Here is a 15,658-nt window from a genome sequence, read left to right as displayed (position 1 = left end):
GTACCCCAAGGTCTCGTTCACACACAGTGCTACCTAGAAGCGTATCCCCCATCCAGTAGGCTGACCAACAGGCAAGAGTTGGTGGATGAGGTGAAGGAGGTGGGGACCCTAGGGGGAAGTGACCATGTCCTCATAGAATTCCTTTTGAGATGGGGAGCCAAGGAAGCTTGTAGCCAGACGCGGATGTTGGATTTTCGTAGAGCAAACTTTAATAAACTCAGAGACATGATGAGTGTCATACCATGGACGAGAATGCTGGAAGGGAAGGGAGCATGTGAACGGTGGGCACTACTCAATGGAGGAATGGGAAGGCGACTGTAAGCCGCTTTGAGCCTCCTTCGGGTAGGGAAAAGCGGCATATAAGAACCAACTCTTCTTCTTCTTCTTCTTCTTCTTCTTCAAACAAGAGCTATTGCATGCTCAATCAATGACTATCCCAGAAAGACGAAAACACTGCAGGAGCTCTAAGAAGCCTATTTGGATGAACAGAGAACTTCAAGAGGAACTAAGAAAGAAAAGGAAAATGTTCAGGAAATGGAGGGAAGGACAGAGCTCTAAAGAAGAGTACCTACAGGTTACTAGGCACTGTAGATCAATCATCAGAAAGGCCAAAGCTGAGAGTGAGCTAAGATTGGCCAGGGAAGCCAGCTGGATAAGGGCGGGTCGGCAGTGCTGGTTCTTCTGGACCTGTCGTCTGCTTTTGACATCGTGGACCACAAGCTGTTGGTCCACCGCCTTGCCGGCACGGGGATATGGGGGCACAGCGTTACGCTGGATACGCTCCTTTCCCCAGGACCGGACCCAAAGGGTTGCAGTGGGAGATGAGTTCTTGCGTTCCTATAGACTCCCTTGTGGGGTCCCTCAGGGTGCGGTCCTCTCCCCCACATTATTCAACATCTTTATGCGCCCTCTGGCCCAGCTGGTACGGAGTTTTGGACTGGGTTGCCACCAGTACGCTGATGACACCCAGCTCTATCTCCTCATGGACGGCCGCCCGGACTCCCCCCCGGAACCATTCGCCAGATGTTTGGAAGCAGTGACAGAATGGTTCGAGCAGAGTCGCCTGAAACTCAACCCCTCCAAGACGGAGGTCCTGTGGCTGGGACATAGGGGGCAGGACCAGGAAGCGCGCTTACCCACCCTGGCGGGGACGCAACTCACCATCACGTCCCAGGCCAGGAACTTGGGTGTGGCCATTGATGCCTCCCTGACTTTGGAGGCGCAGGTCAAAAAAGTAGCGGGCCAGGCGTTTTTCCACCTTCGCCAGGTCCGACTATTAGCGCCCTACCTGTCCCCCGAACACTTAGCCACAGTGATCCATGCAACGGTCACCTCCAGAATAGATTTCTGTAACTCGCTCTACGCGGGCCTTCCCTTGTCCTTGATCCGGAAACTTCAGCTAGTGCAAAACGCAGCTGCTAGGGTCCTCACTGGCACATCTTGGAGGGCCCACATCCAGCCAGTGCTGAGGCAGCTGCACTGGTTGCCAATTGCTGCCCGGATCCGGTTCAAGGTTCTGGTTCTAACCTTCAAGGCTTTACGCGAGTTGGGACCCACATACCTGAGGGACCGCCTATCGCCCTATGCCCCTCGCAGGGCCTTGCGCTCTGCGGGTGAAAACCTGTTAGTCGTTCCGGGCCCTAGGGAAGCACGCCTGGCCTCGACCAGGGCCGGGGCCTTTTCGGTCCTGGCCCCGACCTGGTGGAATGAGCTCCCAGGAGAGCTGCGGGCCCTGCGGGATCTTTCAACGTTCCGCAGGGCCTGCAAGATGGAGCTCTTCCGCCAGGTTTATGGTTGAGGCCGGGGCTGATAATAGATCTATGCCTCCCCCGGGGACTCGGGTTCTGGACCCGAAGCAAAACATCATCAGGACCTCCTCTCCACCTGCTAGCAGTGGGAGGGAGTGGGGGGGGGGGGGAGTTGAGCTGCCATTCTTGCCATGCCGGCAATATTGGCAATGTTATTATTGTTTTATGGGGTTTTAATGGGGATTTGCGATATTGTTACCCGCCACGAGCCGCAAGGGAGTGGCGGGCTATAAATCTAATAATAATAATAATAATAATAATAATAATAATAATAATAATTGTAACAAGAAAAGATTTTTCAGTTATGTGAGGAGCAAACGAAAAGTAAAGGAGGCAATAGGCCCACTGTTTGGTGCAGATGGACAAATTCTAACGAAAGATGCAGAGAAAGCAGAAAGGCTTAGTGCCTATTCTACATCTGTTTTTTCCCACAGGTCAAAGTGTTTAGGCACATCTAGAGATGGCCGTAGCCAAAGGATAGTGTCTGGATGGCAGGTTAACATGGATAGAGAGGTTGTCGAGAGGCATTTAACTGCACTGGATGAGTTCAAATCCCCTGGGCCGGATGAAATGCACCCGAGAGTACTCAAAGAACTTTCCAGAGAACAGAAGTATAAAAGTGTGATACTTGTTAAAAAGAAGAAGGCTGCTCAAGAAGCCTGGGAACAAATCAGGCAAGATGTTCTCGATAAAAACTCATCTTGGTTCTGGAAACTGGTGTCAGATTGTAAAACAAAATCAGTTTCAGTTTCAACCATCCCACCGGGAATATGGGAAGCGCATTATAAGGTGCTATACTCTTCATTAGAGATAAAGCTAATCCAGTCAACAGATGTGGGAGATTTGGCCAGGTTACCAGAATGGCCACAAGTCAATCACTCAGAAGTCAGGAAGCTCATTGGTACCCTTAAATCAGGGAAAGCCCCTGGCTATGATTTAGTACTTCCCGAACTAATGAGAAGGAACATAGAATGGTGGGTGCCAGTATTGGCTAAGCTGTTTACAACAATTGATAGAACAGGTAATTCTTCCAAAAGGATGGGAAGTAGCAGTGGTGGTACCCATATATAAGAGAGGAAATAGGAAGGAACTCCAAAATTATAGACCAATAAGCCTCCTCAGCACCATAAGTAAGTTTTATGCTAGGCACCTATGCTGGAAAAGACTGGCTAGAAGAAGAGAACATCCTAACAGAGGAACAAGGGGGCTTTAGAGAAGGATATTCCACACTGGATCATTGTATTCTGGTAGATCATCTAATAGCTAAATACTCCTATTTATTTATTTATTTATTTATTTTTTAGATTTATATACCGCCCTCCCCGAAGGCTCAGGGCGGTTTACATTAAACTAATCAACAATACATGAAACAGTCTTCGTTAAAAACATACAGTAATTAATAACAGTATAACAGTATAACAATATAACAGTATAATAATATAATAAATAGTATAACGATGCAACATTGCAATACTGCAACAGGTCCAGAGCGCTCTGGTGGAGTTCTGGGAGGAAGGGGGGAGCGGGGGGAGCGGGGGCCCTTCATTCGCTGTTGGTTGTGCCTGGTCTCAACCAAATGCCTAGCGGAAGAGCTCCTTTTTGTAGGCCCTGCGGAACTGTTTAAGCTCCGTCGGGGCCCTGATCTCCTTCGGGAGTTCGTTCCACCAGGTGGGGGCCAGGACAGAGAATGCTCTGGCCCTGGTCGAGACCAGGCGGACTTCTTTAGGGCCAGGGACCATTAGCCGGTTGGTGGCGGTGGAGCACAGAGCTCTTTTGGGGGCATAGGCAGGGAGGCGGTCCCTCAGGTACACTGGGCCCTGACAGCGAATGGCCTTGAGGGTATATAAGAAATCAACCTGCTATGGGCCAAATTGGGCAGGACCTCCATAGTCAGGTGGCTACTTGCACTTATTAAAAAACTACATGAAAATACTGCCATAAGAGTTAAATGTAGCCCTCAAGGACATCTCACAGATTTAATCAAGAGAACAAAGAGAGTCAAACAGGGATGCATATTGCCCCCCCTCCTATTTAATTTCTTTATTAATGACATTGGTAGCTATCTCATAAACCGAAATTTCCATCCTCCAAAAATCAGTGGAAAACACATTTCACTTCTACTTTATGTCGATGATCTAGCCTTATTCTCTAGGACTCCCATAGGAATGAGAAGAGCTCTGAGTGCCTTAAACTCCTACTGCCGTGCAAACTACCTTGAAGTGAACCATAATAAAACCAAAATGATGGTTTGTGGAAAGAGGCCAAAATCTCACATCTGGAGAATAAACAGGACCCTGATAGAACAAGTAAAACACTACAAATATCTGGGAGTTATAATTCAGGCCACACAAGCTAGAACTGCACATATATAAATTATATTTCATCAGATGTGCGGAAAAGCTCAAGTGCAATTCAGAATTTTTTCTGGAAAAAAGATGGAAGATGCATACCAGCGGCCATAAACATCTTCAAGTCTAAAGCCTTGCTCAACTGACCTATGGGGCCCCAATAAGCATCCATGATAACCTGTCTAACTTAGAGAAGGTCCAGTCTAAATTTTTGAGAACTATTTTCCAATTGCCAAATAACATTTCTAATATTGCAATTAGGAAAGAGAGTGGAATGGTTAATGTACAGAGTAGGCTCTGGGTGGCAACCTTTATGTTCTGGCTAAAACTGATATTTCAGCAGAGGGGCCTTATTAGCTTCCTACTCACAGATTCATTTGTTGTGCCCTGATTAAATGCACGGTTAGAGAAGCTGGGCTCCTATGTCTGTCCTATCAACTTGTTCTGAGCCTGGGACATGACAAGGCGAAAGAATTAATAAGGAGCAGGGTAATAGATGTAAAAAGACAGCATGATGGCCTCTGTGCCATGTTGTCAGCCTTGAAGAGGAACTATATGGGAAAGGATGCCAGCTTAGATGGGCCCTCCCTGGTCTGACTCAGCAGGGCTCTTCTTATATTCTTGTCAGAGAACGCCTCAGCCTCTCTGCTCTGTGGCTGGACCTGAAGGGGAACTGGCTGGCCCCGGTGGGAGATGGGAGGCTGAACTGTATGGATCCTCCCTGATCTGACCCAGCAGGGCTCTTCCGATTCAGATTGATTTGGGTTCAGATGAACCCAATTTGCACTGATTCAGGTTCGGATTCAGCCGATTTGGGTTTGTCCGAATCGATCCAAATAGATTTGGAGCCATTTGAGATAGGTGAAAGCAGTTTACTCTTCAGACTTGGTTTCTGTAACTTGGTTTCTGTAACTGAAAAATTCAAATAGTCTTGTCACTTGGTTGAAGTAAGTACACCGTATTAGCACTTGACACTTGATTCTGTTCTCAGGTTATTACATGAGCTATTATTTTGCGGGCAGCTTTGTTTAGTCATGCATAGAAAGCCTAATAATTCCTTTTGTAGGCATACAAAGGCAGACCGTTTTATGTATTGTACCTTGTTATATGTAAACCACCCTGAGCCTTCGGGGAGGGCGGCATATAAGCATGATAAATAAATAAATAAATAAATAAATAAATAAATAAATAAATAAATTGCAAGTCAATGGCGCCATTGACTTGAATGGGAAATCCAGCCCCCATCTTTCCCGGGGGCTGGGGGGAGGGGTATAAGTTGCACCCCTCAAACATTTTGGGGAAGCTCAGGGAAGGTCTTTCCTATCTCCCATTCAAGTTTCCAGAAGATTGGACCAAGGGATCCAATCCTAGGGGCTCCCAAAGAGGGTACTCCTAGCCACTCCATTGGATAAAATGGAGATTTAGATTCTCTATTCTGAACTAGATTCCCCATAGACCTCTATGGGGAATGGTCTTTGGGAGCCCTTAGGAGCCCCTGGTGAAATCTTCCTGAAACTTGCAGAGGACTCAGGGATGACTCTTCCTGAGCTCCTCTGCAAGTTTCAAGAAAATTGGAACAAGGGGTCCAATCCTAGGGGCTCCCAAAGAGGGTGACACCATTCCCCAAAGACTTCAATGATGGGAAAAAATAATTTCAGCAGGTTAATTAACCAGGAAATTGGTTCATAAAGAGCATACACTCTTTATTGCACCACTCTGGCCAGAGGTCAAAGTGCCAAGGCGGGCCTCTTCATAGGTGGGGGGAAGGACAGAGACATCTCCCTCCCCCTCCAGTCTTCCAGTGGGGCTTGTTCCTAGGGCTCCTCTGATCTTCCTGCTTGTCACTCATTCCTAATCCTTGGTCAAACTCTATCTGACTTCAGGTACATGGAAATTAGAGGCCCTGAAGGCACTCCACTGACATCTGTGTCTAAAGAAAACTTGCTATGATACCTTCTCCCAGCTATTTTTTTGTTTGCTTGGAAAAGCCTAACCTGACGAGACTTCTAAGGAGATTTTTGCTGCTCTCTGTCTTCTGTTGAGGGTTTTAAACAACCAAGGAAAACTGATGCTAAACTTGGCTAGCTTTAAATGACACTAGCTAACAAGCAGGAAACAATGAAGTTCAAGCTTTTTAGAAAGTTAGGGTAAGGTTTTTAAAAACTTACTATGACAGCTAACGAGTCTGAAGCCTGAAGAAGGGATGTCTTAATTGTTAAAAATTGAGAAATGCTGGTCTAAGCTTCTGTGTGATGGAGTGACCACTTTGGTCTTCCTCTGTAAAGTGCTTTTCCTGTAAACTTTAGAGCCTTTCCACACCCGATAAAAAAAGTGAAATACCTTATACAGACACCATATTCTTGACGTTTTGCGTGATGTCACTAACGTCCAGCATTCTAGCAGCAAACCGACAGCTACATCCTCTCTTTTAAAGTAATAGCTGGGGAATCCCAAAAAGTGGATTCCCCCAGCCATGTTGGGCAAGTGGGCAAAGTAGCACAATCTCTGTCTCCAGTGCCCGCCCTCAAGCTCACCTCCCTCTTCCTTCTACCCCGAACGGGTTTTTTTTTTGTTTGCTTTTTGTTTTTGAGCAAACTGCCTGGAGCAACAAATACTGGTTGCTTAACATAGGCAGATAAAAAAAATGTCCTCCACCAGTTGACACACAAAGCATACCTCCCCAACCCCCCCCCCACAATATTGTGAAAAAAATTTTTCTTGAGCTTCAAGGCTGGGGGTGTGGCATTAAAATGAGCACTGTGCAACTATGAATAGATGTATACACATCCCAATGGAAAAGTTTCACTTAAAAAAACATGCTTGTATCACTGTCCCTTTAAAACAGGGAGATACGAGATTGGCTGCCTGCCTGCCTGCCATGAGCGTATAGCACTTCCTTCTCCTCTGCCATTTCAGGCAGCTGTGCAGAGTGCCAGGAAGCAGCAAAAAGAAAGCGGGAGCGCATGAAGGTGAGAAATGGCGGGGAGCAGGATAATTTTTAATAGTGTCACGCTATTTCACTGGCATTACACTATTTTTTTCGATGTGGGGAAAACCCTTAGTCTTCTACAAAGACCAGTAACCCTGCAACAAATGGCAACTTAAGTGAGTGGGTGCCAGCTAGAATGCCATTACAATTTAACTGAGCTCCCTTCTCTTCCCAGAATCCTCCATCCTGAGGGACCATTTCCAAATCTCCTGGAATTTCTAAGGTGGATCTGGCAACTCCACGGCACATACAGAAATGTGCCTTCCTGCACTTGCACCTGCTGGAGTGCTGCAGACCGAAGCATAGCAAAGTCAGTCCTTGATGGCATTTAAAGGAAGGCCTCAAGCATTGCTATTCCAGTGGTCTCTGGGTTTCATTTTATTGCTTAAATTTTGTGATGGGTGGCTGTTTGCACCTCCCCCTCCCCACACACTGAAGGATTGTTGGTTTTTAAATGACATGCTTGAATATGTGATTTGATTTGACCAAGTTTGAAGGTGAGATAGAACGTTCATAAGCCAAATAGTTTTTCCAATCAACCAAAAGCACAACATTTTCCACAAACGTCAACAATAATAAAGAAACACCTGGAAGAAGCCCCCTCCGCCGGGGTCAACCATTGGAAACTCTGGATATAAACACCAAAATAAAGACCAGCCAATGAGGAAAAAGCAAGGGGAGAGAAAAAAAAAATCTAGCCAACAAATTCAAGGCTCCGCCATTGGGCAATCAGAACGGAGAAGGACTTCCGATTGGCCTTTAGGAAGCCGGTCCACCCTCTTGTGACCGTCAATCATTCTTTCCCTCAGCATCTTTTCGCGACGGTTTCAAAAGGCTCGAGCGGAAGAGATCCGTTTCCAACCAATGAAGGAGCGCTTTATAGACCGGCTCCTGTTCACGTCCAATGAGTGCTCTTTTTTCACAGTCCGAGAACGAGCGGGAGTCGGAGGGAAAGAAGGGCGGGCGCTAAGGTAAGAGCCGCTCAATCAGAGCGCGCTTTACATCCCCTTACACGACCGCTGGCCAACCGGAGGCGTCGTTGCATGGCGGTGAGGGCCGGGGAAGGGAGGAGGGCGATGGCGGCCATTTTGAGCCGGGCCCGGGACGGAGGCTCGATGGCCGGGCGAGCGCGACTCGGTGGCGGCGACTGAGAGGGCCATGGACGTGCGGAGGCTGCGCGTCAACGAGCTGAAGGAGGAGCTGGCCCGCCGCGGCCTCGACACCCGCGGTCTGAAGGCCGAGCTGGCCGAGCGGCTGCAGGCGGCGCTGGAGGCCGAGCAGGGCCGCGACGGAGCGCTGGACCCGCTGCCGGACGGACAGTGTAAGCCAGGCAGAGTCGCTGGGCGGGCCTCGCCCGGGAGGGGTTTTTGGGGGGCCGCCGGGGGCCCTCTGGAGCCGGTTCTGCGGGGGATTAGGGATGCCAACCTCCAGGCGAGACCGGGGGCTTCTATGGAATTGCAGCGACAGAGATCCCTGGGGAAAATGGCCGCTTTGGAGGATGGATTGCATAGCCTTATATCCCATTGAAGCCCCTCCCCAAGCCTCACCCTCTGCAAGATCCACCCCCAAAACCTCCAGGTATTTCCCAGCCCAGAGCTGGCACCTCTGATCATAGCCTGTTGAAGTCCCTCCCCTCCCCATGCCCCGCCCCCTACAGGATCCACCCCCAAAGCCTCCAGGTATTTCCCAGTCCAAAGTTGACATCTCTAATGATACACCGCTGAAGTCCCTTCCCTTGGTTTTTACAGGCTTCACTCCCAAAGTTTCCACGTTTTCCTTGATGCCCACCTGGCAATCATAGTTGGAGGGCAGAGCCTTGGTGAGGCAGAGCTAGGGGAGGGGCAGGCATTCAAACAAGGTGTGATATCATAGGCCAGGAATGGCCAAACGGTGGCTCTCTAGATGTCCATTTGGCCACCTCCACCATGGAGTCTGCCTTCTGCAGCTGCCATTATCTCCAGGAGGACGGATCTCCTGTCGGGATGTCCATTTGGCCACCTCCACCATGGAGTCTGCCTTCTGCAGCTGCCATTATCTCCAGGAGGACGGATCTCCTGTCGGGAGATCGCTTGTAATTCTGGGGGAAACTGCAGGTCCCACATGGTAGCTGGCAACCCAACCCCCGCTATAATTTTCTACATTAACATTCCACTGAGAACCTCAGAAACTGAAATAAAAGTCCCACTTTTCCAAGAAGGATGTTTAAATATCTATAGATTCTCAGTTATTATATTGACTGTATAGTATATGACTATCAACAAAGACAGTACTATTGTCAGGGATAGTAGACTTTGTTGTGATATTGTTAAGCCACAAACAATTCCATTAGCAGTAGAAGTGTCAGAAAACTGTTGAAAATAAATTTATGTGATGGTAATCATAATATATATACTATATAAGATACTATAAATAAAATAATTGCAGTAGTCATATTGTTTGGATTGAGGGAGGATGAGTTCTTAGTAATGGTTAAGAAAACCTTGTGGCCAGCCAGTGGACCAAGAACGAGTGGGCCCCCTCAGTAAAGGGTAGGAGCTTCTAAGGGGGGGGGAGAATTAGCTTTCTACCCCCCCCCTTGATTCAGGACTTTGGAGCTCTGGCACAACTTTGGTAAGATGAAGATGAGTGCTTGCAGAGCCTGCCTGCCCAGGAGGTGGGGGGAACATTCTCCATCAGGAGTGGAGAGGTTAGGTGTGTCTGCATACTGATACATGGACCTGGTTTTCATGCTTCCTAGGCTTTCTGGAGTTACAGGATACCTTCATTTGTTCCTAGACTAGAGCATTTCAGTTTTGGAAAGGTTCATAAGGTAATGAATGGGCAGGGCTTTGAAGGACTGTAGCACCCTAGACATGTGTGAAATATTCTTGTTGTTCTCCATAGCCAGATGCCAAGTTGGAGGTAGAAGGAGGCACCTGCTCTCTATGGGAACACTGCTTTACAGAAGATAATATTCAGGGGAAGCTAGATTCAGGTGGGTCGCTGCGTTGGTGTGAAGCAGTAGGACACAGTTTGAGTCCATTAGCACCCTTAAGGCCAGCGGATTCAAGGCATAAGCTTTTGTGTGCCTGCACACAAGGCATAAGCTTTTGTGTGCCTGCACACAAAAACAAATACCTTGGATAAAACTTTGTTGGTCTTAAAGGTGTCACTAGGCTCAAACTTCATTAGGAGAGAGTGTTTCCCAGTTGACCTGTTTGCATATACTCCCCACCAGGCATACTTCATACACTGGCTTGCTTGAAGTTTTCCAGCAGCAGAATCCCACATAAAATGGCAGGTGGCTCTGTGTTTGCTGGTTGAAAAGCTGTCCCTCCAGACAGCACTCCGTTGCATGTCATTGCATGCTCCTGGCATGAGAAACATTCCCTTGCTCTCATTCTCTAGATAGCACAGCTGTTGTGGGGCTGCTGAGGGGCTGGTTACATGAGAATCTCTTGAGTACTGACTACAACGTGAGCGTAGATATGCAATCTCATGATGTCTGGGTAAGGAAACCTTGGCTTGAAATTTTGGGAGACTTTGGACTTCTGCAGTCTCAAGTGCACAAAGGTCTCTATGTGTTGTGGTTGTGAAGGATGGATTTCCCAATTTCTAGTGGGGGATGCCTGTAGCATGTTGGTTGCTGAGATTTTGGTACAGAACACTGGGCCAATCTAGCATTCTGACTTTCTGTGGCCTTAAGTGTATGTGTGAAGATTAGTTAGGTGGATTGCTGTGTTGGTCTGAAGCAATAAAACAAAGTTTTAGTCCAGTGGCATCTTGCAGACTGACAAAGCTTTATTCCTGACACTAAGAGAAAAGCCCATTTTAAAAAATGGGCCTTGGAAGGCCAGTGGGCCACCTCCGGAGGTGCTGGTTGGGCCATGCTTGACATTTTGCCATGATCCATGTGGGTTCCACACACCTCACAAAGGGAGAGCGTGTCAAAAGAGTTGAGTGCTAGAGATTGCAGAAGAAGAGTCGCTGCCTTAGTGTGAGATGAGAGACCCACTGGAGAAGAAGACAACTGGAAACAGTGGGGATGAATAATGTGTCTGGGAGGTGGAGGAACTGTGTCCCTGGAACCACGTTGCTGTTTGTTTTTGCAAGGCATAGATTCAGTATTCCAGGCCCATTTCAAACAGGCAGTATAATCCAATTATAATCTTTTGGGAAGATGCTGTGTTGATCTGCAGTAGAACCATGATGTTTGAGTTCAGCAACGCCAGAAGGGGCTTGTGGGAATTGTAGTCCATGGGTATCTGGAGAGCCACAGTTTGGTGACCTCTGCCTTAGAAATTGACAAGGTTTTTGGGGTAGAAGCTTTTGAGAGTCAAAGTTGCCTTCCTTTTGGAAGAAAGGAGTCTTGACACTCAAAAGTTTCTGCTTCCCCAAAGTCTTTTTGATCTCTAAGCTGTGATTGGACTCAAAGCCAGCATTCATAAAACAGCTATTTGGTTGAAAGAAGCACACAAGGTGGCAGGGAGAAAAGATGAGCAGTTTTTGAACCAGTGTGTTTTACACATGAAACAGCCTCAGACATCATTATAAAAATGTGGGTCTAATGGCAACTTTAGAAACAGTGATCCTTGTGGAATCGCCCTGAATTGCTCTGTAAAAACCTGTTTGAGGAATAATTTTAATCAAGTAGGGGGAAAGAGCCTGCTGTGTTGGAGGCTGCGGAGTCGCTCTAAGTTTCTGTGCATATAGGGACATTGTGGAAAGGCAGTGCAGAGTGATGCAATCTCCCTGCTCTCCCCCCCCCCCTCGAATATTCTGAAACAGTACTGCCTGTTCAATTCCTGGTGAGGGTCCTTTCCATACAAATGGAGCAGTACAGCGCTCTTAATCTGCACGTTTGCACTTTCTGTTTCCAGATGGCATCCGCAGCGGCATGCATCAGGACAGCATGCAAGGATATCACCAAGCTTACGAGCGCTGCAACATTAAACAGGAGAATGAATCCGGGTATGAGAGGAGGCCTCTAGACCCTGATCATCCTGGCTTGCGACCAGGTAAGAACTAGTGTTTAAGAAGTGCCCTTTAAAATAAAGAATTGGTGCTGTAGATATTATTGCATTTGATCTGGCCAAGATGTTCTGTGTGACTCCAGAGGGAGACTTTTTTAAAAAGATGTTTACTGCTTTGAAAGAAAACCATGTAATTAATATTTAAAATGGCCCCTACCAGATAAATAAACAGGCCCTCCTACGAAAGCAGTAGCTTTTTTATTTAACTGGAGAACACTTGTAGATACAATGCATGTGACTGGGAGGAGGTCCACCCTGTGAGCTGCATAGGCATTTTCTCTATGGGTGTGTTGTACAGTTTCTCTGTGCAGTCATAAATTGCCCTCTCTGCACCCCTCCCCCATCAATGTGGAACCACTTCTAGTGGTTTTTTAAAAGACTTTTGTTCATGTGGGGAAAATTAAGGTGTGTGCATAGAGATACCATTTTGAGTAGAGCTGTACCTACTTGTGCTAAAGAAGGCACTTGTAAGCCACTTTGAGACTCCTTTGGGCACTGAAAAGTGGGGTATAAAAACAAGTTCTTCTAAATCCATTGTCTAGGTCAGAGATTGCCAACATGGTGCCTGGGAGTGCAGTGGCACCTGCCAATACCATTCATGGCAGGTGAGATAGGCTAGGTGTAGCTTTTGCTTTGATTGGCTACTGGAGATTTGATTGGCTGTGCAGGTTTTAAAAGACCATTGCTTTGGCAGCAGCTCCTCCCACAGCACTTCACTGTATGACTGAAGGTGAACAACAGCAGCCATTTTGTGGCAGGCCCTGCCTTTTGGAACAGCCATTTATATGGCTGCACCCACCATTCCAAAGGTTGGCCATTGGTTCAAGAAGTTTGGGGAACTCTGGTCGAAATTACAAAGCACACTGTATCATTTTATAGCCACATCCTAAGCTCCCAGCCCATTTACTTCCATCCACAGTAGGAATTGAACCACATTTTGTTCATGTGGCCCCAGTCTTTTTGTCACACATATACACAAACTTTTAATGACATTAAAAGAACAATAAAACTTACAGCAAGTAACCTTCACAACAGAAGATTTTACAATTAGAGCACGTACAATGATATAAGTATAGATCTGATAACAATTAGGCAATCTAGAAACCTTTACTCTTTAGACCTAAGCAACATAACCATAGATAAAAATTCTGCGACCTGTTCAGTAATTTCCGGGGATTTATCATCCAACAAATGGCTGATAGCCTTGTCATCTGGTACATTAACAGAAGGTAACAGAGGTAGAATCAGATGTTGGCAAGGTTGCCCCCAGCCCCTTTGGCGGCATACCTTGCTCTCAGGCTGAGGAGAGTGCAGTTCAGCTGGGCTATTAGAAGCATGAGTGGTACAGTGAATGGCAATTAAATAGGTAATCCTGTTGATGTTAGCTGCATTTACTTTGCAGTCTGTCCACGAGACCTACCAGACTTTTGCATGCTGGATTAAAACCAAGCTATTTGGCAAATAGGCAAATCCTTGAGCGGCAAATCTTTCAGGATCACATCAGTGGCTCCTTCTTTTGGAAGGATTAACACTGCTGTTGCACTTGACCATGCATAATTTTCTGATTCAGTGAAATGTGCTATTTGGTATTTCAATGCAGATATGAAGGTGGAAGTGAAGGCAGAAGAGCCAGCCCTGGGCTACAACACATCAGCCTCCGGTTACAACACAGCTTCTGGTTATGGTGCACCGGGCCAAAACTACAACACTTTGGGTTACAGTGCCTCCTCTTTGAGTTACAATGCACCTCCCTCTGGCTTAGGCTCCTCTGACTCATCTCTGTCCTGGCAGCAACAGCAGCAGCAAGGCCGGAAGAGGCCGTTTGAAGAATCAAGGGGGCGTGGCTACTACGAACACCGAGATGATAAAAGGTGCGTACAGGCAAGATTTTGGAGGACGTCGGTAGCTGCCGCTACTCCTACATCAGCCACTTCTTTTTTTTCACCCTCTTGGTAGGTGGAGGAGTTTAGGCAAAATTGACAGGGGCATCTTGGGACCAGTTTGGTGTAGTGGTTAGGAGTCACAGAATCACAGAATCATAGAGTTGGAAGGGGCCATACAGGCCATTTAGTCCACCCCTTGCTTAACGCAGGATCAGCCCAAAGCATCCTAAAGCATCCAAGAAGTGTGTATCCAACCTTTGCTTGAAGACTGCCAGTAAGGGGGAGCTCACCACCTCCTTAGGCAGGCTATTCCACTGCTGAACTACTCTGACTGTGAAAAATTTTTTTCCTGATATCTAGCCTATATTGTTGTACTTGTAGAGTGCGGACTTCTAATCTGGCATGCCGGGTTTGATTCTGCACTCCCCCACGTACAGCCAGCTGGGTGACCTTGGGCTCGCCACAGCACTGATAAAACTGTTCTGACCAAGCAGTGATATCAGATCTCTCTGAACCTCACCCATCTCACAGGGTGTTGTGAGGAGAGGAAAGGGAAGGCAACTGTAAGCCGCTTTGAGCCTCCTTCGGGTAGAGAAAAGTGGCACCCAGATTCAATCCCTGGCATCTCCAGTTAAAAGGACGAGGCAGGAGATGATGAGACCCTGGAGAGCCATAAAGTGAGGCTGTAGGTCAGTTGGAGAGCCTTTGCTTGGTATGTGGAAGATCCCAGGCTTGATCACTGACATCTCCAGTTGAAAAGACCATGTAAAAGGTGATGGGATCTTCATACCTATGGGATCATCTTCACTGTAGCCTTCTAAGAAATTTAAGACTGAACACATAAAATTTGCTGAGAGAGAATAAATTGGCCTTATGTCGGGATCCTGGACATCCTTCATAAAATCATAGAATAATAGAGTTGGAAGGGACATCCTGGGTCATCTAGTCCAACCCCTTGCCCTTTCTTCATATGTCTTGGTCTCCAAACCCTCACCATCTTTGTTGCCCTCCAGTTGACATGTTCCAGTTTGTCAACATCCCTCTTCAATTGGGGTGCCCAAAACTGAACACAGTCCTCCAAGTGAGGCCGAACCAGACAGAGTAAAGTGGTACCATCACCTCCCGTGATCTGAACACGATACTCCATTTGATACAGCCCAAAATCCCATTTGCCTTTTTAGCCACTGAGTCACACTGCTGACTCATGTTCAATGTATGGTCTACTAAGACTCCTAGATCCTTTTTGCACATGCTACTGCCAAGACAAGTATCCCCCATCCTGTATTGGTTTATATGGTTTTCCCTACCTAAATGCAGAAGTTTACATTTGTCCCTATTGAATTTCATTTTATTCAGTTTAGCCCACTTCTTGAGCCTTGGTGGTCTCCTGACTGTGTACTTTCTGAGGCTGGCCAAATCTGCTTAGCTGCCGAGATCATCCAAGTCAGGGTTTAATTTGGAATGTGAAAAATCAGTTCCTTTTCTTGTTCACCACCGTAGCCTTCATTTCTTACCCTGAAGTGATTTGAGGTCAGGGTTTAAATTTACAGTTTGCCTGTAAATTCTAGCTTTTGTTCATGAGCAGCAACCAGCTTGTCTAATTCCAAAAGAACAAACA

At 46.9% G+C, this 15,658-nt stretch overlaps 1 protein-coding gene across 3 annotated transcripts in view; it reads left to right on the top strand.

Moving 5' to 3' along the window:
- The first annotated feature begins 8,097 nt into the window (after positions 1 to 8,097).
- HNRNPUL1 (heterogeneous nuclear ribonucleoprotein U like 1) overlaps positions 8,098 to 15,658 on the top strand; it is a 34,334-nt gene continuing 26,773 nt past the window's right edge. For 2 of the 3 annotated variants that reach the window (XM_077336600.1, XM_077336599.1), the window contains exons 1-3: positions 8,187 to 8,466; positions 12,005 to 12,142; positions 13,758 to 14,028. In XM_077336600.1, coding sequence (XP_077192715.1) covers positions 8,304 to 8,466; positions 12,005 to 12,142; positions 13,758 to 14,028 — 572 coding nt within the window. In that variant the 5' untranslated portion in view covers positions 8,187 to 8,303. Of the gene's footprint in view, positions 8,117 to 8,186; positions 8,467 to 12,004; positions 12,143 to 13,757; positions 14,029 to 15,658 lie in introns of those variants that run through there. The other variant, XM_077336601.1, reaches the window with a different exon arrangement.

This window comes from Paroedura picta, chromosome 5, assembly GCF_049243985.1.
Source record: "Paroedura picta isolate Pp20150507F chromosome 5, Ppicta_v3.0, whole genome shotgun sequence".
NCBI lineage: Eukaryota > Metazoa > Chordata > Lepidosauria > Squamata > Gekkonidae > Paroedura > Paroedura picta.
Note: the sequence above shows the minus strand (reverse complement) of the source record. Positions and strands in the feature narration are given on the sequence as shown.